General features: G+C 34.2%; 1 protein-coding gene across 3 annotated transcripts in view; it reads right to left on the bottom strand.

Moving 5' to 3' along the window:
* TLL1 (tolloid like 1) overlaps positions 1–23,962 on the bottom strand; it is a 167,178-nt gene that overhangs the window by 29,972 nt on the left and 113,244 nt on the right. For all 3 annotated transcript variants that reach the window (XM_037526411.2, XM_054701039.1, XM_037526412.2), the window contains 7 exons: positions 23,687–23,789; positions 20,024–20,140; positions 18,753–18,898; positions 10,329–10,524; positions 8,177–8,302; positions 7,096–7,256; positions 3,896–4,076 (listed from right to left, as the gene is read on the bottom strand). In XM_037526411.2, coding sequence (XP_037382308.1) covers positions 3,896–4,076; positions 7,096–7,256; positions 8,177–8,302; positions 10,329–10,524; positions 18,753–18,898; positions 20,024–20,140; positions 23,687–23,789 — 1,030 coding nt within the window. The remainder of the gene's footprint in view (positions 1–3,895; positions 4,077–7,095; positions 7,257–8,176; positions 8,303–10,328; positions 10,525–18,752; positions 18,899–20,023; positions 20,141–23,686; positions 23,790–23,962) is intronic.

Genomic DNA, 23,962 nt, shown 5'->3' with positions numbered 1-23,962 from the left:
GCTATAAATATTTTATTTCACTGTATACATTAAAAATTCAAATATATTTCCTATTTTTCTTTCTATGCAACTCTCAACTGCAAGAAAGCTAGAACTTATTTTTAAATAACTCCTTCCCAAATAAGTAATCATATATTATTAAATATATTTTTCTTATTATTATTGAATTACTTGATAATTGTTCTTGGAAAAAGAATGTGGAAAATGCTTGACATATTATATAACTTGTTATGTTTTCATGAACTCATAGCCACTTCTGAAATTTTTAGAACACTATTTAAAACAGAATCATTAAAGACTAAGTAAGTCACCACAAAACATATTTTGATTAGTGTATATAATACATTAACAATACAATAACATATTTATTATAACACATATAATAATGTATATAATAACATAATTTATGTATTGTATGTTATATGTAATGTATAATATATAACATATATTATAATGTTACAATACAGTAACATATTTATTCAATCTTATAGATAATATAAATTAACTACAAAAAATAAAATTACAAAATTTAACTCAGTTCAAAAACTTAAATTAATATTACTAATGTGTATTAATATTTATCAATATTTAGTTGCATTTAAAAATTTCTTTACTCTCAAAGATCAAAATCTAATATTTGCAAATCTAAAAATATTGATAACAGTTAAAATATGAGATAACTGGTGTTCTACAGTTTTATTTTTGTGTTTAAATCACACAAAAATTCTCTGAAGGAAACTAGAGAAAATGTACCCTCTTTGTACCTTAAGACAAGCATTCTTAGTATTTTTATATAATAACCACTTTCAAGTTTGTTTCTGCCCACATGCATAGCTGCATGCATAGTACACAGTTAGTTTTATAGTTAGAATTCCATTAATATTTTTATCATATCCAATTTTCATACCATGGAAACATCAAACCACCTTTATGTGTACAAAAAGTACGACAAAGTGCATTTACAATAACTTATTCACCATTTTCCTGTCACATTATTAGATTGCTTCTAATTTCTGAAATCATCACATTATAGTGATAGCCTTCTTCCAGATTTTGAGATATTTCTTCATGAAAGGATCCCAAGAATGGGATTTATGAGGCAAAGAGAATAGTCATTGTAATGACTCATGATCTTTTGCCAAATTTCATTCCAAAAATTTTATCACAATAAACCCATTGTGTTTATATCAAAACTACAACAGTGAATAACATTTAAAAAATCCTTTACTTTCATTTGTGAAGTACTGTATCCTTATAGTTCACATGCTCACTTTCTAATAAATGTAGATATAATAAATTATTTGGCTTTTCACACAATTGCATAATGTTACACAGAAGGACTTACTACTACCCTAAAATAATGTTTTTAAAGTGAATTGAAACTGTAAAGGTGGGTGATCTTTTGTAAATTATAATTCTATAAGATGATCATAATTAGGATATTTAGCTACATATTTCCTTATCTGCTGATATCTCTTGATAGCACCACACCAATCGATATGTTTTCTATCTTTTCTTTTCCCAAGCAAACATCTTCCTTGCTAGCAGAAATGCCCAGGAAATTCAATGTGAAATAGATCTAATTACTCATCTAGAATCATAGCATTTTAAATAGGAATCTGAAAAAGAGCCAAGACTTTTCAACATATCTAAATGAAAACACTGAAAGTTTATACTTAATGATAATTATCTTGGTCTTTATAAAAAAAATCTAATAAAGAAGTAAAAAGTATATCTGTTGTTTTTCAGGTTCTAAGTATGTTGAGTGTAACGTACTACTAATGCCATTTGCAAAGGGTGTGATCAGCTCTAGGGTTAAGACGAACCAAGACAAATTAGAATTTAAATGCTTCACGTCACTGAGCAATTTTTTAACTCCTCAGCTGCCTCATCTGTCAAGCAAATATAGCAATTAGAATATCAGAGTATTATTTTGATTATTAAATAGATAATATATGCTTGCATATAAGTTCTCAAAAATAGTGGCTATAATATGAAAATATGGGGCGTAAATTCTTCTTAGACTTCATTGTTTAGCTTACTTAACTGCTAATATTCCATGAAACCATCTAGATTAATCTTCGAAAATAAAGTATTGTCACTTAATTGATGTAATTTTTTTAAAAAATGGAGATGACTTCTAGTAATACCAGTGAACATGATTTACAGCAAGTTAGCTATGATAGGCTGATTGTATAGTACTGTCTACTGAGGTGTTTGGTTAATGTTACAAAGCACAGCTTTGTAGAGATAGAAGTAAAGACTATATACCCTTATGTGCTAGAAAATAGCATCTTCTGCATATGCCTTCATATCTGTGTTACCAGAATTGAAGAAGTCCTCTATTTCTTAGTATTACTCCTAAGATACAACCAGAGAGTATGTCTTTATAATTTGGGAAGTTTTTCCTGACCATAAATATCAGAGTGAATTTCAAATGTGCTAGGTAACCTTTACTTAACTAAACTCTCTCTCATCAGTCTATCTGTAGCATGCACCATTTAAAAAAGGAATAACTAAATAAAACATATGACTAAAGTAAAATAAAAATGATCTGAATGTTATTAAACTTATAACATTTATTCACTTTTAATTTCAATTTTGAAAAAAAATTTGGGTATCTCTAAGATAAGAGGTCTTATCTCTAACCAGTAAATCACCCAAGATTTGTAAAATACATGAGATATACATAAAGCGGTGAAACCTAAGAAAGTCTTCCTTTCATTGAGATAGGACATTTAAACTACTTTGAATAGCATAAATCTTAAATGAATGTCTTAAAAGAATTTTTAAAAGGCAGTTAAATCAGGGGGAAAGGAAATGAAAAAGACAAAGGAAACCAAGTCCATTGTATTTGGGACATAGTTTTGTGTGTGACTTGGACCTCAATGGAGCTTGTGAACCATTAACTTCAATTACACTGAAAACCCCAAACAAACCCTGGGCATTGTAAATCTCATTAATTTTAAACACATGGGACAGGGATAAATGGACTTTGAATTAACTCAATCCAAATTACTTAATACTAAAGCATAATTGGAATTCAGTTGCTTTAAATTGCTTGCCAGTTTGAAACACAGAATAGATTGCTATACTAAGGTTTATTACAATTTTTATCTGTATTTGAAGTTGCAGAGTGTTTGCTTCGGCAGCATATATACTAAAATTGAAGTTGCAGAATATTATTTTTATAAAGCATGATTCTGAAATTGGGAAAATAAGGTTTCTATGTCTTTTTTTAATGTTTGGTGACCTTTCAGCTCTTTAGAAAGGAAATTTTACATTGAGTTGGTTAAAGTAAACATTGAATTCCAAATACAGAAGCTTCAACTATTAAATATATCTGATAATATATTGTTTTAGTAAAATTGTAATATATTCATATTTCTAGGTCTTTACTGTTATTTCTATAATGAGGAGGGAAATATGGCTTTAATACCTATTTAATAAGAATGACAATATACTAATAAAAAGAGCAAGAAACATGTTGCCAAATTGTAAGAATAAAAAATATATTGTTAAAATATGACCACACATTCCAAAAATAAGATAAATTATTGTGAAAAATATCCACCACTTTTTGGAAATCCATTATTATTCTCATCTACTTGTAAAGAGTAAATTCATATTAAAATCTTGTTATAAAAATTTTGTGCTGTTTGTACTAGCCTTTATTGTATTTAATTAGATTTTACATAAGATCTAAGTGTATCAGTGGCTCTATTACTACATCTGAACTTTAAATTAAAGAAATGTTTGAACTTAGGATAAACGGTCATGCATTCCACAAACTTCCAAATAACACAGAAAACTGTGAAGGACAGCTGACATGCAATAAAAGCCAGCCTACCTTGAAAATTCATAAAATATACATGCAGGACCTGAATACTGGTACCTGAGAAGAAATGTGCTTTGAAGCCCTTCTTGGATACAGTGTTATCAGATTTGAATTCAATCCTCATATTATTGAACTGGGATGTGATCACTTCTGGCATTTCAGCACCACAGAATTTGCCATGCAATTTAGAGTCAGAGGAAAGACCACTCCAAATCTCCACGTAATCATATTTGCAAACCTAAAAAAAAAAAACATGGTTATTGTAGCAACTGGATTTTGAAGTATTCAATGATAATTGTTTTTGGAAAACTTATGTTTGGTATAATCGAACCACAGATGATACAAAGAGGGAAAAAAGATCAAGAAAAGGGATCAATTTGAGACAGAAGGCATGAAAGATAGATGATAGAAGAATTTTACTCTGAATATATTTCCAAGAGATAGTTACATCAATGTATACTTTTTATATGCATTGACAGCATACATCTATTCCAGAAAAAAGAAAAAAAAATGCAGCAAGAAGAACTGAGATGAATATTTGTCAAGATGATAGTGCTGACGGTCACAAAAAGAGCAGCAGTGCTCTATTTTGTTTTTAATTTTTACAAGGCACCATAGAGGAACCATCATGTAGTGCCTCAATGCATTCAACAATAACCATTGTTTTTGTCTTATTTAATAATATCTCCTGGTACAACTAGTCTATGAAATTGAAGTTGGTACAATTCAATCTATGAAACAACCATTAACAATAGAAATGATCCTTTGTACTGTAAAAAGGAGAAACCTAACATTCACAAAATCTTATATAATTTGCCCAAGATTTTATTTATTATCTGTGGCAGTTTCATGGTCAACAGAATGGAGTTTGGCCTGGTCTGGTGTTGAGCTCCACAAACAGTATGTTCTAATCAGATCAGCACCATTACAGACTTTCAAAGTGAGACAGGCACTTGGGACATAAGAACAAGATCCCTTTGCCTTTCACACCTATTAAAAGGACTGATTTTTTTTTTTTTATTTCTTTGAGTTGTTAGGTACTGTGAAGCTACTCTGCTACAGGATTGTAAACAAAAAGGAACTCTAGTCAATAGAATGGAGGTAGTCCTTTATACTAACTTGATTTATAGGCAATGCACTAATAATAAAATGAAGAAGGTAAGTGAATGCCAGGTATTCTTTAGCAATTTTATAGCCACAAACACATGTTGCCATAAAACCCTTTTCCAAAGGTCTGACAGTACACCTTCTAAAGAACATATCTTGTATGAATGTCCTTATTCTATAAATGTGTAATTAGCGAGATTTAATAATGCGTATGATTGAGCCAGGGGGCATAATTTGCACTTTGCAATACGTCAACTCAAACTATTGGTTCTTGTGATATTAATTAACAGGGTGATAAATAAGCAAAATATTGCTAGGAAAAATTAAAGACATTTTTTGTCTACATTGTTGCAACTTTTGTGTTGAACAGGCTTCAACATAGTGTAGGAGAAGGCTGCCACTGCTAACAATGGTTAGCACTGATGTTCCTTAGGGATATTCATCTTATTTAACACATAAAACAAAATTTTACTTTAACTTAGCATTCTCTCTGTGAGTTTTTGCTTATGTCTTTATAAACAGCTAAGCTGTCAAACTATGAAAATACACAGAATTGTGTAATACCTTTCTACACAGACACATCAGTATTAAATGAGTGATTCTGGGATATGTTACAGAGTTTGTAAAAGGTCCTTCCGTGACCAGAAACATGACATAAGAAAAATACTTTTGGAACACAGTGCCCAATTTATGTAAAAGCATCTGTCATGCTTCTTCCTGAACATAAACTAGCCTTTTTTAGAAATACTTATCAATTAATGAACTAAAATGTCATTTCCACCACAATACTTTTAGGGAATACTAGAAAATAGAAGTCTTTCACACTAAATCAGGACTGGTGAGGAGATTCTCATTTGCAAAAATGAGTGACTCCTATGAAAATTTTTGTGAAAACACTGTAAAAATTATATTCTTCATTTCAATATTTCCCCAAATTTCAGATAATTCTAAAAGGAATACAATATTTCATGATGTGGATAAAATATGTCTTTCCCATCATAAAGCCTACAAATGATTTTTTAAAGAAAATTTTAAATGGTCCATGGATCTCTAAAAAATCTATAATTCTCTGAAATATATGTTAATCACGTCAGACTTTAATTTCCTTTAAGTGAACCCAAAAGTTAGCAACTTTATTTTACCTTTGTAAGAGACTTTTTGCCTTAGTAAGAGACTAAAAAATGCTCAGGAGTGTCTTGAAAACTACAGGCAGTATTAAGAGGTAAGAAAAAAGCAATTAAAAACAAAAGAAGTCAGGGGAGGAAGAACAAAGACAAAATTATGGCCTAAAGCTCACAAATATTAACAATTATTCTCTTACTTCTTCCAAGTGTCCAATAAAAGTATATCAAAGACAAAATAATGCAGTTAACTTCATCTTTTTTAGAAGCCTGAATCATATTCATTTTAAAATGAGCACAGAAAAAAGTGCAGAGAGAAAAGATATGGGAGTTAGAAAAAGAAAAGCAAAAAAAGTAGGAAAACGCAAATATAACAAACTTTTGTTACATTTTCTCTGGATCAAACCAGTCGTGACCAGTCTTTTACAGGCCACAGTTCTAAAAGTTCTCATTTCTAGCCTTGACCTTCCAGTTGCACTTGGAGTGTGTGTGTATTCTGACACAGGATCTCTCACATCATTGATTTTACTTGTTGAAATGTGGTCCACTGTCAAGAAATTACACCTTTACCACATAAGCTATATTTTGTAAAAGAAAAATAATGCCCATGAAATGCATCTTCTGATGAGGTTAAAAAATTAATCTTTCCTTATTTGTGAACCATAAGCACATTCATGATGAAAAACTATTTATTTCATGAAAATACACACATTTCCACAAGTAAAATATACCAGGTTCTCCCAAATGGATATTTTTGTTATGACTCAACTAGTGGATGTTGGTTTATTTTTTCTAGAAAAATCTATGTGACATGAAGCTGATGTAACTTGTTCATAGTTCTTTAATAAATCAAGGAAATTCTGTATATTCATACACTGAATAAAACTCCCTCTGGATAACTTTCAATCTCACAGAAGCAGTCTAAAATGTCATTTAATGCCTTCCTTCCTCTCCTCCTTCCATTTACCAATTTGCCTTAGGCGATTCACAAACCATGATGGGAAAAAAGTATATTTATTGTTTACTTACTTCATTGCCCTCCAATTCAAAAAACTCAAACTTCATAGAAATCCTGTACTGAGTTGGTGCAACCACTTGCCACACACAGTTTTTATTAGGTGGGTATTCCTTGGGCCAGCCTGGGGTGGTTATGGTGCCATTAAGTTTGGTAAGGAGTCCACCACAAGCCGCTAGAAGGAAAGAAAAAGCAAAGGTTTTCCCTTAGTAAGGAAGGTTTCCTTATTAGGTTTCCCAAACATATCAGCTTTAAATTTCATCCATCTTCCTTCAAAATCTAGAAAGTTTTGCCACTTACGTCACTCATGTCCTCTATCACAGGTAGTGTAAGAAGAGAACAATAAGTTCATTTTTAGAGAGCGTGCATTTTTATAGGAAACACCAAAAGCAAATTAGTATAAACATAAGTATAAATAATGCTAAATGGTTACAGCTCTATGACAATGATGGCAGAAATTTTCAGAGGGGAATAAAGGAGAAATAAACATTACAGAGAAAGATCAGTACATTAATTTTGTCTGTAGAGATTAAAATAGAAATAGGTGATCCAACTAGAGAGGTGAAGAAATAGGTGTAGGGGCCTCCCTGGTGGCGCAATTATGAAGCAATCCACAGCCTCTGCAGCACAAGTTTGATCCCCGAATGGCCAGGGAGCTACCCACATGGCGCAGCAGACCTCTCCTGTCTCTCCCCCTGCTCCCCTCAGCAGTGTATTTCAGTCAGTCTGCCTGTTCTGCTCCCCACTCTGTCTCTGGTGAATCCTCTTACCCCCCGCATCTCTGGCCTGTACCCCAGCTCTTGCATGCATAAATAAATAAATCTTTAAAAAAAAAAAAAAGAAAAGAAATGGACATCCATGCACATACAAATAAGGTGAACTGGACCTCAAAGGAGGAAAGAATTGTTTCTATAACAAGAATTCAGGAAGATTTCACATTTGCTGTGACATAGCTGAGGAAAGAGGCTACTATAGAGTAAAGGAAATGGAAGATGGCAGCAGAAAGGGAGAGAGAAAGAACTAGACTAAGTGACAGAAGGAAGGGAATGGGGCTGGGGCTTCAGGCAGGGGAAGCTGGGGGGAACCCCTCTATACCTTCACAAGTCCTCTTGTCGGGTCCCAGCTCATAGCCCGGCTCACAGGCGCACTGGTAACTGCCCAGAGTGTTCAGGCACCGCTGCTCACAGCCTCCATGGTCAGGCTTGGCACACTCGTCTTCCTCTACAAAGAAGGTAAGAGTAGGGGAACAGCTAGAGTATTTTACTTATGTATTACCCACGGGAAATGTTTTTCAAAGTATGATGCGTAGTGGTTCTGACTAAAACTGAGTCAATTCATTCCTTCAACAAAGAGCACAGATGATTCACAAGTCCGAGGTGGGTAACATGCAGGAATTCACATCACTGAAAGACTGGAAACCTACTGCAGGGCCAACTGGAGATCACCTTATCTCAGAGAGTATATTTTCTTGTATTAGAGTCATATGGGAATTATTAAAAGCTAGATATTTTACAGAAGTAAAAAATCTCTTTAAGTAAGAAGTTACTTAAAAAAACATAACTACTTGAAATGTTTTTTAAACAGTGTCATTTTTAAGAAATGGATAATGGTGACAATAAATTAAATGGCAAAAACTCAGAGACTTTCAATGTCTTTAAATTTAAAATATTTGGTGTTTCTTATATGGACACGTTGATCCGGAAAATGTAATAATTCCATATTTTTGTAAATACATATACAACATTAATTGGAAGTAGAAGCCTAAAAATATACAAAAATATGTATTATTTTCTAAAAATGTATATGATAGGGTACTCTACCATCTCACTCTTTAGGAATAAACTATTGTGAGCTAAATAGATAACCAAAGTCCTCTGGAGAAATTTTGCACAAAAACAGTAAGATTTTTGACAGCCAAACAGACATCACATGAAAGTATCTTGCTAATATGTTACTTTTATTATAAAATACAACATATAGAGAAAATTAAAGCAGGTACACTTAACATATCCTCCTAGTACATGCAGGAAAAACATTCTATAAAAATCAGTATAGAAAAAAAATTGTTTTATCTTAAAAACAATGTTATTCTACAGGAGACACTTAATATAAATGTCTATGGATTTTGTACATGCATGTTTGAAGTTTCTATTTACACTAAAATAAGTTTTTTTTTAAAAAGATTTATTTATTTATACAAGAGCTGGGGTACAGGCCAGAGGCATGGGAGGGTGAAAGGATTCACCAGAGACAGAGCAGGGAGCAGAACAGGCAGACAGACTGAAAGGCCTGCTGAGGGGAGCAGCGGGCAGGACAGGAGAAGTCTGCTGTGCCATGTGGGTATCTCCCTGGCTGGCTGGGAATTGAACCCATGCTGCAGCTTCACAGTGCTGTGTTCAAATCGCTACATCACCAGGGAAGCCCTATGTATATTAAAATAGCTTTCTATTTGGCCTCAATAAAACACAACAAATATGCAGCAGAAAAATAAACTAAAATTTAATAATGCAATTCATTATCAGTAATCATTATAAGTAATAATTCTGAGTCCATAAATTATTTCCAATATGTTGGAATGCTAGTCTGGAGGTAATGGTTTAGAAATACTCCCACCTGGAAGTAAACTGATGAACTATATGTCATAAACCCCTTTTGGTAATGAATCCTTTATTGACTATGTTGCAAATATTTTATCCCTTTCTGGGTTGTGCTATTATCACTATTTCATTAAAAATAGTGTGGGGCCTCGGTGGTGGCACAAGGGGTTCAGTCTCAGCACTATGAAGCCATCAGCAGCCACTGAAGCACGAGTTCAATACCCTGCCAGGGAGCTAAGCCCCATGGCACAGCAGACCTCTCCTACCTTGCCCATTGATCCCTTCAGCAGTGTATTTCAGTGGATCTGCCTGTTCTTCTCCCCTCTCTGTCTCTGGTGTGCCCTCTCACCCACCCCCGCACCTCTGGCCTACACCCCAGCTCTTGTATGCATAAATAAATGAATCTAAAAAAAATAAGTTAAAAAAAAATAGATGGTGTAATATCCTAATGCAGTTCCTATCCTATATGACACTTCTAAATTCCAGTTTATTTAATAATTTTTTCCCTGAAAAACCACCCAGTATCCTTATGTACAGTACATATTCCAACTTTCTGCATAACTTTACTTGAATTCGACTATAACTCAAAACCTAATATCACAATTATCCCTGACAAAATAAAAAGCTCACCCTTTAAGTCTTTTTGTTACCTTTGAAAAAATTGGCAGCAAACCCTGCCTTGTTCACAGTTCCATCAGAAACAAACTTCATCCACAAGGTGTTGGAGGTAGATCGTATATCTTCAGGTTTATCATAACCACAGAAACGCCCTATCAAGGGGCTATTTTCATTGGTTCCATCTCGGACTTCTAAGTAGTCATAGGCACAGTTGTCATGTCTTTCAATCTGAACAGTAAAAATATGTGAACATATATCTCATTAAGAGGTGAAATAATTTCTATAGAAAAATTATTATATATTCTCAGCACCACAGTACCGACGTGGTCATATGAAGAATTATTTATGTGAAATGAGAGTACTTCTTGTGAGTATGTATGTGGAAAGCCCTACAATTGTCCATGAATTAAAGATGCATTATTCTATAGATAAGAAGAGATTTTTTAAAAGTTCCCAGGGACAGTGTGTCCACAAGATTCAGATCAACAGAAGTTAGTTGCCTAAAAAAGAACATTAAAATACAAGTAGTGATTCTGTGGGCAATAAAATTGAAAAAAATATATATACTTTAAAAATGTGGACCACATATGCCATGAGCAATATATAATTTGCTGTGAAACATAGCTGTAAATGTTTTCAGAGTTCATCAACAAAACTATCACTTTATTCATAAAGAAGCTGGATTCATACACTATACACAAATAGTCTACTGTTTTAGGTTACAAATCTCTTTTTGAAGGAAAATCTGATAATATGGGATTATATTTCTTCCTAGTCTATGAAATTATTTACCCAGAGTTGGCATAGTTCTATGTAGAAAGACCACTATTTTCTAGAATTAGCACTGGGTGTCCCTTTTTCAAGGTAACATGACTTGTTTGGATGAGTCTTTTTTACCTCAACCCACTTCTCTCAGCTCACATAACATGGAGGAATTCTGTCTCTTTTCATAAACAATTTAAGGTCAGACTATTGGCCTATGAAGCTTTATGGAAAAGTGCATGTTCATGGACCTATGTTTTAGCATTGAACTCGCTTTCTAAAAACAACAGTAAACAAATTACATTATTTTTTATTAATGTTATGCATCTCGTACTAGGAGTAACACAGCAGAAATACACACTGTATTCTTATAAAATACCACATTTACTGAGAAATTGTTAAGAAAAATAAAATGTGCCTCTAATGCATGAATTTATGATATTCAGAAATGCTTTGTCTCCACAACAATCCCAGATATCTTACCAATGGCCTCAATTATCTTTATTAGCATATTTTTCCATTTTAATAGCATCAATGTTAATTTCAATGCCAGTATGCTAAATCTGCTCTATTGGTGTTAATTACATTTCTTCATCTACCTTTGATGAACACAAATGAAATTTTGAGATATCTGTCATTTGTGTAACAATTTCTCTAGCTATTTCATTATTTCATCAATGAATATACAGAATGGAGACAAATAAATGCGGTTTAAGCTAAGAGTGGATCAAGTCCATTGATGTTATGCCAGTAACCTTAAGCTTTAAGAGAAAAGAATACCAAACTCATTGATTTATAAAAACAAAAGAAGAAAAAGCAGTTTCTTCTTGAGTTCAGGCATGGACACAGTTCATAGAGCTGGGACCTGAAAGCAGTGTTATGCACAATTACACATACAATAAATATGTTTTGATAATGATGGCAGTGATTTATTACAGACTTTAAGGTAATCAGAGCATAAACCATATATGAATGTGGCAAGTTTATCATAATGTAAACAGAACTCATACATACATTAGAGAATATAATAAAAGTGATAGTAAGTGCTGAACAGTTTTTTGGAAACTGATATATTAAATGACATGGGAAGCGGATCCAAAAACATGAAGAAGAAAGAACAACTATAAAGATTAGCCAGAAGGGATTAGTATTACATTTCATTACTAAATTTGGGCTCATGGCATTATTGGCAGGTTAGAGTAAGGGAAAGCTGAGTGATTTCTATTTAGCAAGAACTAGATTCAGTTAAATGTAACCTAAAGTGGTCACTCTCATTCTGAAACTGCCAACCAGTGCAGAGTTTTGGGGTCATTGCAAGGGGTGAGCTTTCAGAGAAAACGGCAGCCAGCCCTGGAGCAAGGGGCCATGCAGACTTCAGACCATTCATATACTTTTGCCTTTATTTTATAATCTAAATTTTCAAATAAATTTAACATTATAAAATCATCTACTGCATGCCCTAGGTATCTGTAAAATGCTATGAAACACCTTAAAATTTCTCTAAGTAATAGTTTCAATAAAACTCTCTCATGTTCCCAAGAAGTAGAAAATAGAATTACCATATGATCCAGCTACCCCAATTCTGAATATAAAGCCAATAAATTGAAAACAGGGACTTGAAGAGATACTTGCACACACGTGTTCATAGTAGCCTTATAAACAACTGTCAAAAGGTGGAAGCAATTCAAATGTCTATCAAAGGATGAATGAATAAACAAAATATGGTGTATACATACAATAGAACAGTATTCAGTCTCAGAAAGGAAGGAAATCCTTTCATGGGCTAGAACATGACTGAACCTTGAGGATTTTACACTGAGTAAAAAAGGCAAGTATGAAATGGTTTTACTCATGCAAGGAACCCAGAGTAAACAGTCAAATTCAGAGAGACAGAGAGTAGAAGGGCGGAGGAGAAAGAGGATTGTTATCGATTAGGTTAGATTTTCAGTTTTGCAGTATGAAAAGAGTTTTGGAGATTGATTGCAAAAATATTTGAATGTTGAATTAATGCTTAGTGAACTCTATACTTAAAAAAATGGTTAGGATGGTAAATGTTATGTTGTATCTATTTTACCACAAAAAGAAAAAACCTCTCCCAAGACTATAGGAATGCAGTTTTAAAATACAATGAATACAATCAATCGGATGAATTACTAAGCTTTTAGAAACAATATAATCCAAAATCTCTATACTTGGAGCCATACTAAAGTCGTTATTTTTTGCATGGGGGGAAATGTTAAAAGGGGATGCTAAAACACAATGTGAAGTAGCATTGATCATTAAAAAATTAATTTTAATTATTGTGAAAATCCAGTAGCATCTAAAAATTGGTGCTATCTGGGCCTCCCTGATGGTGTAAGGGGTTAAGACGCAGCATGATGAAGCTATCCATAGCCACTGCAGCACGAGTTCAATCCCAGGCCAGGGAGGTGACACAAGTGGCACAGCAGACCTCTCCTGTCTTGCCCACTGCTCCCCTCAGTAGTGTATTTCAGTAGATCTGCCTGTTTCTGTTCCCTACTCTGTCTCTGGTGAATCCTCTCACCCCCACACCTCTGGCCTGTAACCCAGCTCTTGTATGCATAAATAAATAAATCTTTAAAATATATATATATATATATAAAAATTGGTGCTATCAACAAAAGGAATTTTGAATAAAAAGATGAGTCCTGAGTCCAAAGAACATGATTTTAAAATTTGCTATAATCATATTTAATATTTTATTTATTAATATTATTTTATTATTACTACTTAAATTTAATTAATACTGTTCATAGATAATTCTCTCTCAAAGGAGGAGTTAAAAACAAGTATGTTCAGCCAGGTGAAAATCAGAATCATGAACCTGGTTAGGTGCATTTTTATGTGACTGAGCATTTAAAAATCCTGCCATTTGATTTTTTTTTCATGACACAATATTTTTAACTCACTTGTAAATTTAATAAATATTTATTAAAACCTACCGTGGCTACATGAATATTTTGCAGTGTATATATTATAAAAGATGGGGACTAAAACAGACATCACTGACTGACAGGAATATAATCATATAATCTGAAATAAAGATAGCCCTGGAGGTCAAGAATTAAATGCTAGGAGACAATATCCATGCCTGCCTTTGTTCCTAGGACTTGAGTGCAAGAGTACACCAGTCCATGGAATTGGTTTCAATCACACTGGCACCAATCATGAATTGTGTGACCTGGGGCAAGTTTATTTAAACTAACAGATAGTCCTCTTTTCAGTAGAATTATAGCTAAACCATAATTCTAAAGATTACTTAATTCTTTTCTAGTCATTAACCAATATATATTCACAGCTAAACATCCAAAAACAGTACATGGCAAGCTTAAAGTGCTCCCTAAAATCTCTGGTCTTTGCTCTACAAAGACTAGTGTACTTAACTTAAACTAACATAAAATATTTAAAAGAATTAAAGGATTGCTTTTAGTCAGGAAATCCACTAAATAGCTTGATAAAAACTTTTGTACATAGTTCAAAATGTTGTAGCACAAAGTAATGATGAGAGAGGCTATTAAACATCAGTGGTTTTCATAAGGGAAGTGTCACCAAATCAGGTTGTATAGAAAAGTTGACAAGTACCTCAAACTTAATCCCACTTAAATTAATGTACATGGAGAGTTCAATGTAAACATGCATATGCTCTGGGTTTAATTCACTTCTTTTCTGCTTTATTGACATTTCTTTGAATCTGTTACTATAAACATTTTTAGTCCCCCTAATGTTTTCTCTCCCATATTTCTGAATATCAGAAGTACTCAAATAAAACAGTAGTAATGTACAAAGAGCACTGCCGCTGACTAAAGAACAAATTCTCCAAAATGATTTCAGGTATGATCTGTATTCCTTAGGAAACAATGAATCAGTTGAAGAAGAAAGAGCTTCTCAAAGGGTATGACTACAGAAGAATCAGGACTCTATGACCCTCCAAATATTGGCCTTTCCTGCTCAAAGACATCTGAAAATTCATTAGCCAAGGGACTTGCTTCTGGAGAAATATGGGTTTAGGTTCCTAAGGGCTTCCAGTCACAAAATTTTTGTCAACCAATCAATACATACTTTTTGTATGTATATTTCTATTCAAAGACATCTTAATATATGCTGTCCATTCATTAACACTAAATTGATCACAAAGAGCTCTCTAACACAAGCCTATGATATAGTAGGACACCTCTAAGTTCCTGAATTTCTTAGAGCTTATCTATTTACATTTTCTCCATGGGGAAATTCACACATGGGACTATGGACATCAGACAACTCTAGTAGTATTTTACTGCCCTGAGCATGCTCATAAGTGACCTAGAAAGCATCACAACTATTGGTTTGGGATTACAAATAAATTTGAGTGAGATTTTGCAAATAGACAACCTGTGAATAATAAAGATAAACTCTACGTGGATTTGAATGCTGGTTTAGTGTTCTCTTGTGTGAAACTAGGATAATGGCATGAGCTCAGTTCCCTGAACTACAAGATTTAGATGATATATTAAGATACCTTATCACTTCTGAATTTCTTAGAGCCCAGGATCTCTTGTCTAAATTCAGTTTCAGAGTATAACAGGTCCTCTATAATCCAAATTTTTCTTACATATCCATGTTTATTGCCCCTAACATGAAAACTTCCATAGTTTTGTAGGAAAAAATATTTATATTAATTTATATTATTAAAAATATTTAATATTTAAAAATATTTAATTTTATTTATATTATTAAAATATTAAAAATATTTATATTAATTTATAATAATTTATATTAATTTCCATCCACCCCATCATGCCCTGTCTACATCATACCTGTCTACATATGTTCCACCATAAATTCATTCCTCCCATTATCAAGTATTAATCACACATCTACTGGTAATGTAGACAGAGGGATTAACAAGACAGATCAGATTGCAACTCCTTGGTGATTGTATTCTATTGACAGAGACAGACAGTAACCATTTATACAAACAGATCCATGACATAAATTCTGTAGTCATATATACAGCAAACTGAAATAAAATAAGAATGATAGTTTATAGAAACTGTAGGTAAGAAAAAATTTTACAGTTGCCAGTAAGGACTTTTTTAATTATTTCTTTCATTTGTTTTATTAATGATGCACCACTTTTTTATATCCTTGTTTGTGTTTTCACAATATTCTTTCAAGAATATTCAGGGAACATTGTTCCCTTAGGTGTGGTGACCATAGTTCTCCTACTACCACCAACACATATAAGTATTTTTGACTTAAAAGGGTATTAAAAATAAACAGAAACCCATCACCATCCATTAGACCCCTCCAAATAAAGTAGGAATTAAAGCAAAGATCTGGAAGGAAAACATCAGTGGCAAATGCTATGATGGGGGAGTAATCACAGTGTTATTGAAGACAAGAAAGAAGACCAGAGTGGCTGGCACAGAGATAATGAGAATGAGCTTAGGGCCAAATTGCAGGTTACTTTTGTCCATGACAACTGAGTCTGGATCTCATTTTAGGTGTGATGGAAACCTGGAATAATTAAAGCATTATGGTGCTATGATCTTAACTCACATTATACAGTATCATTCTTGCTGTTATATGGAAAATAGGGTATGCAGGGGAAAACAAAGATGTGGTACTTTCATAAATTCCAAGAGAAGGGGCAATCATGGGAAATGAGAGGTGACCAGAAAGTTGGCATAAAGTGGTTATGTATAGAGTATACAGAAGACAAAGTAAATGGAATATGCTGATGAATTTTGCTTTGAAGTTTTAGGAAAAAGTGGAGTTAGGGATATTCCTTGAGTAACAGTAAATACTATTAGGGAATAATAAATACTGAATTAGGAAAGACTGAAGAAGAGATGGCTTAGGAAGACAAAAGAATAAAAGATTTTGTCAATTTAAAGGTGAGATGTCTATTAGACATTAAAATATGTCTACTATATAATTGAAGAAGAAAGAGACATGAGTAAATGAGGCAAAATGAAGAAAGGACAGGGAAGCAGACATAATAAAATGTACTATCAGTCAAACTGTTATATGAATTTTTCCCAGCCCCAAAACTTACTAAAAAATTATCCATTCACCCTATTGACACATATTTATCAAATATGTTCTGTACCAAGTTTGATTCTAAGAGGCTGAAATATAAATCTTCCCTATTTATCCTCATGCTATCCTATTTTTTGAAGAATATTACTGCTACTATATTGATATATTTTTTAAAACTCCTAAGCAATGAAGTCAGCAACTTCTCAAGTTGCACCTCAATTTTTAGATGCATGGAAAGAACACATTCTCCAACATCACTTCTGAAGTCAAATTCCATAATTCATTGAATTATATATTGAAAGAATTATGCTCTTATTTTTTGTAATATCACAAAATACCAGTAATGTGAACATTAGGTAGATAAATTTTCAATGAATCATTTGTTTTGTTGTTTTGGTCTAAATAACAAGTAAACCCTATCCAATTTTAGATTGTTGTTAATTAAATGGTTTATTTGAATAATATTAACAATCTTACTAATCTATAAAAATGAAAAAAAATGCAAATGCAAATAAAATTATCTCAGAACCAAGTTTTCCAAAAACTGCAAGCTGGTCAGGTATGAAAAATACAACATCATGATCATAATAGAAAGAATACTTTTTTCATGATAAAAGGAAATAGGCCTAGGAAAGTAAAAGCTATTTGCAAAGCAGAGAGAGAAGATAACTATCACACAGCTTGGAGACAGGAAGGTGAGATTCTCTGGGCTTTCAGATAATGCCTGGAGTCCCATGGGGATTCAAGAAACACCACCAAGTCAAAGCATAAGTGGCAGGTACACCCAGCTAGCAAATGGGGTTGTCTACTGTTTGGTTGGATAGTGAATCGACCTTTTAATTAGTAAAGGAAACATCTCCTATTCTAGCTGCTGCATGTCTAACCCCTGCCTGGACTACCACCACCATCTTTTCTTCCCACATTCCCTTGGGCTCTCATTTCTTTGAAACATACCCTGGAGTTCCAAACAAATTCTCCCAACTCTCACCTTCTAATTCCTAATCCCTTCTCTCCCGCCCCACAAAACTGAGTCATTAGCCAGTTTGGTAGTTTTAGCCCAGACTTTGTTCCAGAATTCTGTCTGGTCTTTGGTTTATTCTATTCTCATCTCATTTCTCAATTGTGGTGCTGATCTCCTGGACAAATATTTTTGATGAAGTCAAGTTCTTAAGAACACTTAAAACCCTATTTCTGATAAACAATTTTCTATGTAATGGTTAAAAGGTAAAGAATGGATTTTCCCCTGACAACAACAAAAAAAGATGGTCTACCTTTTAACCTTTAAGTTTAGAGGAGAAATAAAAGTTCTATTATTTAATGGACCCTTCAAGCAGTCTTGTGAAACAAGTCTGTGCATTTGTCAAAAAAAAAGAAAAACCTATTGTCAGTACTTCAAACATTTTAATTCAAATAGCAAAGATAATGTAAACTTACTTTAATCTTCTTGAAAATGTCTGCAACAAGAGGAAAGAAAAGGGAGGAAAAAAAACCCCTCTTTTGCTCTTGATGTTCCATTTTATAGGCAATCTTTTGCTTCTCCCCTGATTAAAAAGCTGATTGTCTGGTTCTCTGCTTGTTTAATGAGGATTCCCTTAAATGCCACTCTCATTTATGGAGGATCCATTGCGAGATGTCAGCCTAAATAACTTTACCTCAAAGGCCTGAAAGGTCAGTCCCACATAGTAGTCTTCTGACACTGTTATTTTCCACACACATTCTTTCATCGGTCTGTAGTCATCAGGATAATTAGGAGACTGAATCTGCCCCTCATTTTTACGTATCTCACCTCCACAGATTGCTGAGGAAAGCAAAAATATACAAATAAATAAACCCAGGCCTGCACTTCATTTTCCTTTTCTCCTAAGATAACATTGTAGTTCAGAGCCCGTGGTTATAAAAATCAAAGTTGCTTGGCTGTACTGTTGTCAATATTTAGATGATTAAAAATAAAACCTTTGCCATTTCACTACAACTATCAGATAGTAGCGAGGAATATGATTTTTTTAATCACAGTTCATTCACATTTTTACCCCCGGAAGGATTTTTTTTTTAACTTTTTAAAACCTCTTGAGATTTTGCAAATTTATTCTGTGTGAGTCTGTTCTGAGATTCCCTGAGCTGCTTCTTCTGGTGTTATGACCTCAGGTGAAGCAGCTGATCAGAGCTGAGTTCCACAGAACTCTGGGGATCTGTGGCAGAAGCTAGGCTCACAGCTGGACACCTGTGCCTCCATCCAAAAAATCCTCTTTTCAGCTATACAGTTCATCTTAAAACAAAGTGCTTCCTTTACTTAAACATTTAAAGAAGGCAGAGATCGTCTGTCTTCTAAATTACCTAATTTCTGTGCTAGTGGAGGCAGCAGCAAGAAGGGTCTCTTCCACCCACAACCTGGCCAGAGTTGCTGTTTTCAGGCCAGGAAGCACAATGCCAGTTTATTGTTTTAGAGAAACATAGAAGCATCTAGTAAATTCTTCTTTGAGTGCTGACTCTCTCATTTAGACAAAGCAGGCTCCAGAAATGTGCACAATTACTTTCTGTGCATTTCCCTGTGAATGTTTCAGCAGTACAGGCACTGATAGAACAGGGCTTCGGTAGAAAGGAAAATAATAATTTCAAGTAACATTTTAATATTATCATGAAAGCAATTGAACTTTAAAACATCCTGTGCTGTTTGTTGGTTTTTCCCCAACTCAAAACCCTGAGTACATGAAATGTGACTACATCATGGGTACCAGACAAGTTGTTCTTGCATTTTAATATTAGTGGGTGCTTTTATTAAAATCACCCTTGTAAATGTTATAATATAGGTTCAGAAAAGTTCATCATTAAAGCATGGTTACATCATTCTAATGAAGTCAGTGGAAAAGGTATTTTCACTAAGAGCTCTAAGAAGATGTCATCTCTAAAATACAATGTGACTAACCTTCATAGATGGCCGCAAAACCTTTTCCTACCCAGTTACTGCTGCTCCGAAACTCAATCCACATCCTGCTGTCAGTGGAGGTGAGAACTTCAGGCACTTTGTCCCCACAAAATCTACCTAGAAGAAATAAAAGAATAAAGAATCGTAAATGTGGTTCTAAATTCTAATTGCTTCCCACACTAGCTACGAGTTATATGTGAATATAAAAAATCTGATTTTGTTCATATGAGGCTACCCAAGTCAGACCACTCCAAGTTTTTCAGAACTGGTCTCCTCAAGATGCCATCTCTGGAGGCCTCCCTGGCAGCCTAGGGGTTAAGTCTCAGCACTATCACCACAAGAGCTTGAGTTCAATCCCTACCCAGGAGCAAACCCACATGCCACAGCAGACCTCTCCTGTCTCACCCATTGCTCCACTCATCAGTGTATTTCAGCAAATCCACCTGTTCTGTTTCCCACTCTGTATCTAATGAATCTTCTCACTCCTCTAGCCTACACCCCAGTTCATCTATGCAAAAATTTTTTAAAAAAGATGTCCTGCTCTGGCATGTGGAGTGTTTTGAGCTAAGAGCAATGAACTCCCACAAGACTGAGGATAAGTTTCTGCCCTTGCCAAAGTCCTACCCTTCTTCAAGAAGAGTTTGACACATCCTAAGCTTCCATCCATTTCCTTGTCAGAGAAGCAATCACTGCTTACCCTTTTATGACCCAGAAGAATGTAATTGGGGCGGGGGGGTCTCATCCAGTTGTAGAATTATCAATGGGCATGTCCTCTCTAAGAATCACATCATTACTTGTAGAGGAAGGATAAAATCACCCCTTCTTGTCTATCATGTGACTTCTCCACACTCCCATCCTTGATGTTTTAGGTCCCTAAATGCAAGCTAAATATCTCGTCTGTTATGTTGTATTATTCTCTAACATTTAAAACCGTGTCTACTCTCCATACATATGCTATTGAACTGATTTTCCTTTTGCTAACTCATCAGGTATCGTTGCAATCACTCATCCAGCCTGAGAAGACCCTAGAGGGGCACAGGCTGATTTTCTTTGTTTCCCAATAATGATCTAGTTAATAAAGTCATTACTATGCCTTAATATTTATTTAATAAAGGTGAATAAACAAAACAATCTGTTCAGATCTATTTATAAAGTATTCAAATATGTCCTCAGATCAACCAACTGGCATCAAAAGACTTTATAAAATGGTCACTTGATACATCAAGGTGGGGAATATTATTCTTTGTTCTCCAAAGAAAAAAATTGTAAGTGATTCTGAGAAACTGTCAAATTGTCATCAGTCATTCACAGAGGAGCAACTTGGCTAAGAATGTCTCAGTTCTGAGTAGAGTTCTAGAGTACTCATCTAGCCACATTCTAAAAAGACCCTTGAGGAAACCCATACACTGTTCAAAAGTCATCTGTCACCGCATGTATTCCATGTCATCTATACAGTTATATTCTATGGTGTAGTAGGCAATATAACTAACAGTCTAAGGAGACTTGAGCATGACCTGTGATATTTTTCAATGATGTATCTATTTAGTACACATACTATCTGTCATTTCTTCCTTTCTCCCCTCAACTTTTCACAAACACTATTGCTTACCGGATGTCTGCCACTAAGCTTTCATGTGGAGACAAAAAGGCTAAATATGACAGAACACATAAAATACATGTTGATCCTCTTCTGTGTGCGGCTGGAAGTGGTATCATACATGGCTTTAGTACATGACAAAACAGTAGTTAACTCAAAATGCATTCATGTTAACATCTAAAAGATGAGGTAATGTCTTCTTAGACAGCAAAGTAAATTTGGAGCATGCCGCAGGGAACGGTGTTTAAACAGCACTGTGCCTATGAACTTCCTGTTAAAATGAAGTATCTAGTTCAGACGTAGGAGAGTGTGACCTGAATCTCAACATTGCTGAAAACCTTCCAGAAGACTGTGATGCCACAGTCTCAGGAATAACCTTTGAGGAGCAAGTTCTCAGGAAATGGTGGGGAAAGCTTTTCACATGAAAAACATGGTCAGACCGAACCATCCAGGTGGACCATTATATACCAAAGCTCTAAAAGACATCATTTCTCAAACTTTTAGCTTTATATTTGATTCTTTGATAGGAGTTTAATGAAATGTTTTCTTGGGAACACATGTACACCGATTACAAATGACTTCACTGAAGCTAAGAAACTGAATGTTCAGCACAGTGTATTCTTTAGCCTGATTTATCAGAATATTTCAGGTCTTTATATTTCCTTATTTTTGAACATTTCTACAGATTGCAGACTTATTAAGGCTGCTGTCACTGAATTCAACTGTGTCCATTCCGCAGATTTTAGACGTTAAGACAAAAATCCAGATCTATATGGCACATAAACACCAGTGAGCAAAGCTCTTTCTAAAAATAAAGGAAAAGTCACAATCTCAAAAAAAAAAAAATCAATAAAGAGCAGATGCTGACAAACTCACACAGCTCTCACCTTTAAGTAAAACAGAGGGCAACAGTGAGGCACTTCATGCAAGTTAACGGTGCGGTCTGTGGTTAAACATTGGCAGCAGACTTTCATGAGCGCTAAATCTGAGCTACATTTATGACACAACCTACAAATGCCTCTTCTCAGCCACAAAAACTCTCTGAGAAGCAAAATTGTGATGCCTACAGAAAGAGCTAATATGTTTGGCATAGGAAGCCAGGTCCCAGACATAGGTCTGACGGCTTACACCCACAGCCTGAGCACAGCAAAACAAAACAAAGCACACACACACAATTTATCTGGGTTTCTCATTAAAATTATGATGCCTAAATTAAAAATACAGAAAGATGGTGATGAGGAGAGACTCTCAGCCTAATACATGCGAAAGTTATCCTCAATGATTATTTCAGATCCAAGAACTTCCTCAAATTTTAAGCTAGTTTGAATAAATCAGCTTATTTTTCTGTCAGTATTTTTGTGGTAGGTGAGAAAAGAATAACAAAAATTAAAATGTTCATCGCATACATTTTTAACTAAAAGGTGAGGGTACAATTGACTGTGGTGGAGGGTTATGGATGCCTTGGTGGAGAGTGTGGTGAAGTAACTTATATCTGAGGAGATGGAATTCTATATTTCTGAATAATAGTGTTCAGACCTATGTTGCCTTAATAAAAAAAAAGAAAAAATAACTGTTGGGCCTCCCTGGGATTTCAAGTAGAAGTTCTTTCACGATCCTCTATTCTTTACTTTGTTTTGAAATAATGCTTCCTTTTGTTAAAATTAATACAACTCTAGAATCGACAGGTTTTTACTGATTCACCAAAGGATTTTACTTTTCAAATATTTAAGTCTTATTTTACTTGATTACAACAAAGGGTGCAAAGGGTTAAATACAGCACTGTGAAGCTATCTGCAGTGTCTGCAGCACAAGTTCCATCCCTGGCCAGCCAGGTTGCTACCCACATGGTGCAGTAGACCTCTCCTGTCTTTCCTGCTGCTCCCCTCAGCAGTGTATTTCAGTCAATCTGCTCCCCACTCTGTCTCTGGTGAATCCTCTAACCCCCACACCTCTGGCCTGTACACCAGCTGTTGTATGCATAAATAAATGTTTAAAAAATAGAAAAGATTGTTTTCATATAGGGTAGAATATATGCACAGCCACTTAGGAAGAAAATAATTTCTTACCAAGGAGAGGAGATTTTCTCCAGTATCCATCTCTGACTTCAATGTAGTCATACCAGCACAAACTACTTTTATATAAGTCCATGGTAGTAAAATTTAAAACTATCTGCAAAATGAAACAAAACAACACACAGAGTAAAAAGATAGTAACTACACATTAATTTATTCCTTGAATTTAGGAATCAGACTACTGTGAAAATGGATTATTAACTAATTCTTTCTTCTTCTATATTTCCCTAACATTTCTTCTAACACTTAAAAAGACATTTTCTCATTCTT

The sequence above is a fragment of the Talpa occidentalis genome, unplaced genomic scaffold (genome assembly GCF_014898055.3).
Source record: "Talpa occidentalis isolate TD23 unplaced genomic scaffold, MPIMG_talOcc4v2.1 talOcc4.4, whole genome shotgun sequence".
Lineage (NCBI taxonomy): Eukaryota > Metazoa > Chordata > Mammalia > Eulipotyphla > Talpidae > Talpa > Talpa occidentalis.
Note: the sequence above shows the minus strand (reverse complement) of the source record. Positions and strands in the feature narration are given on the sequence as shown.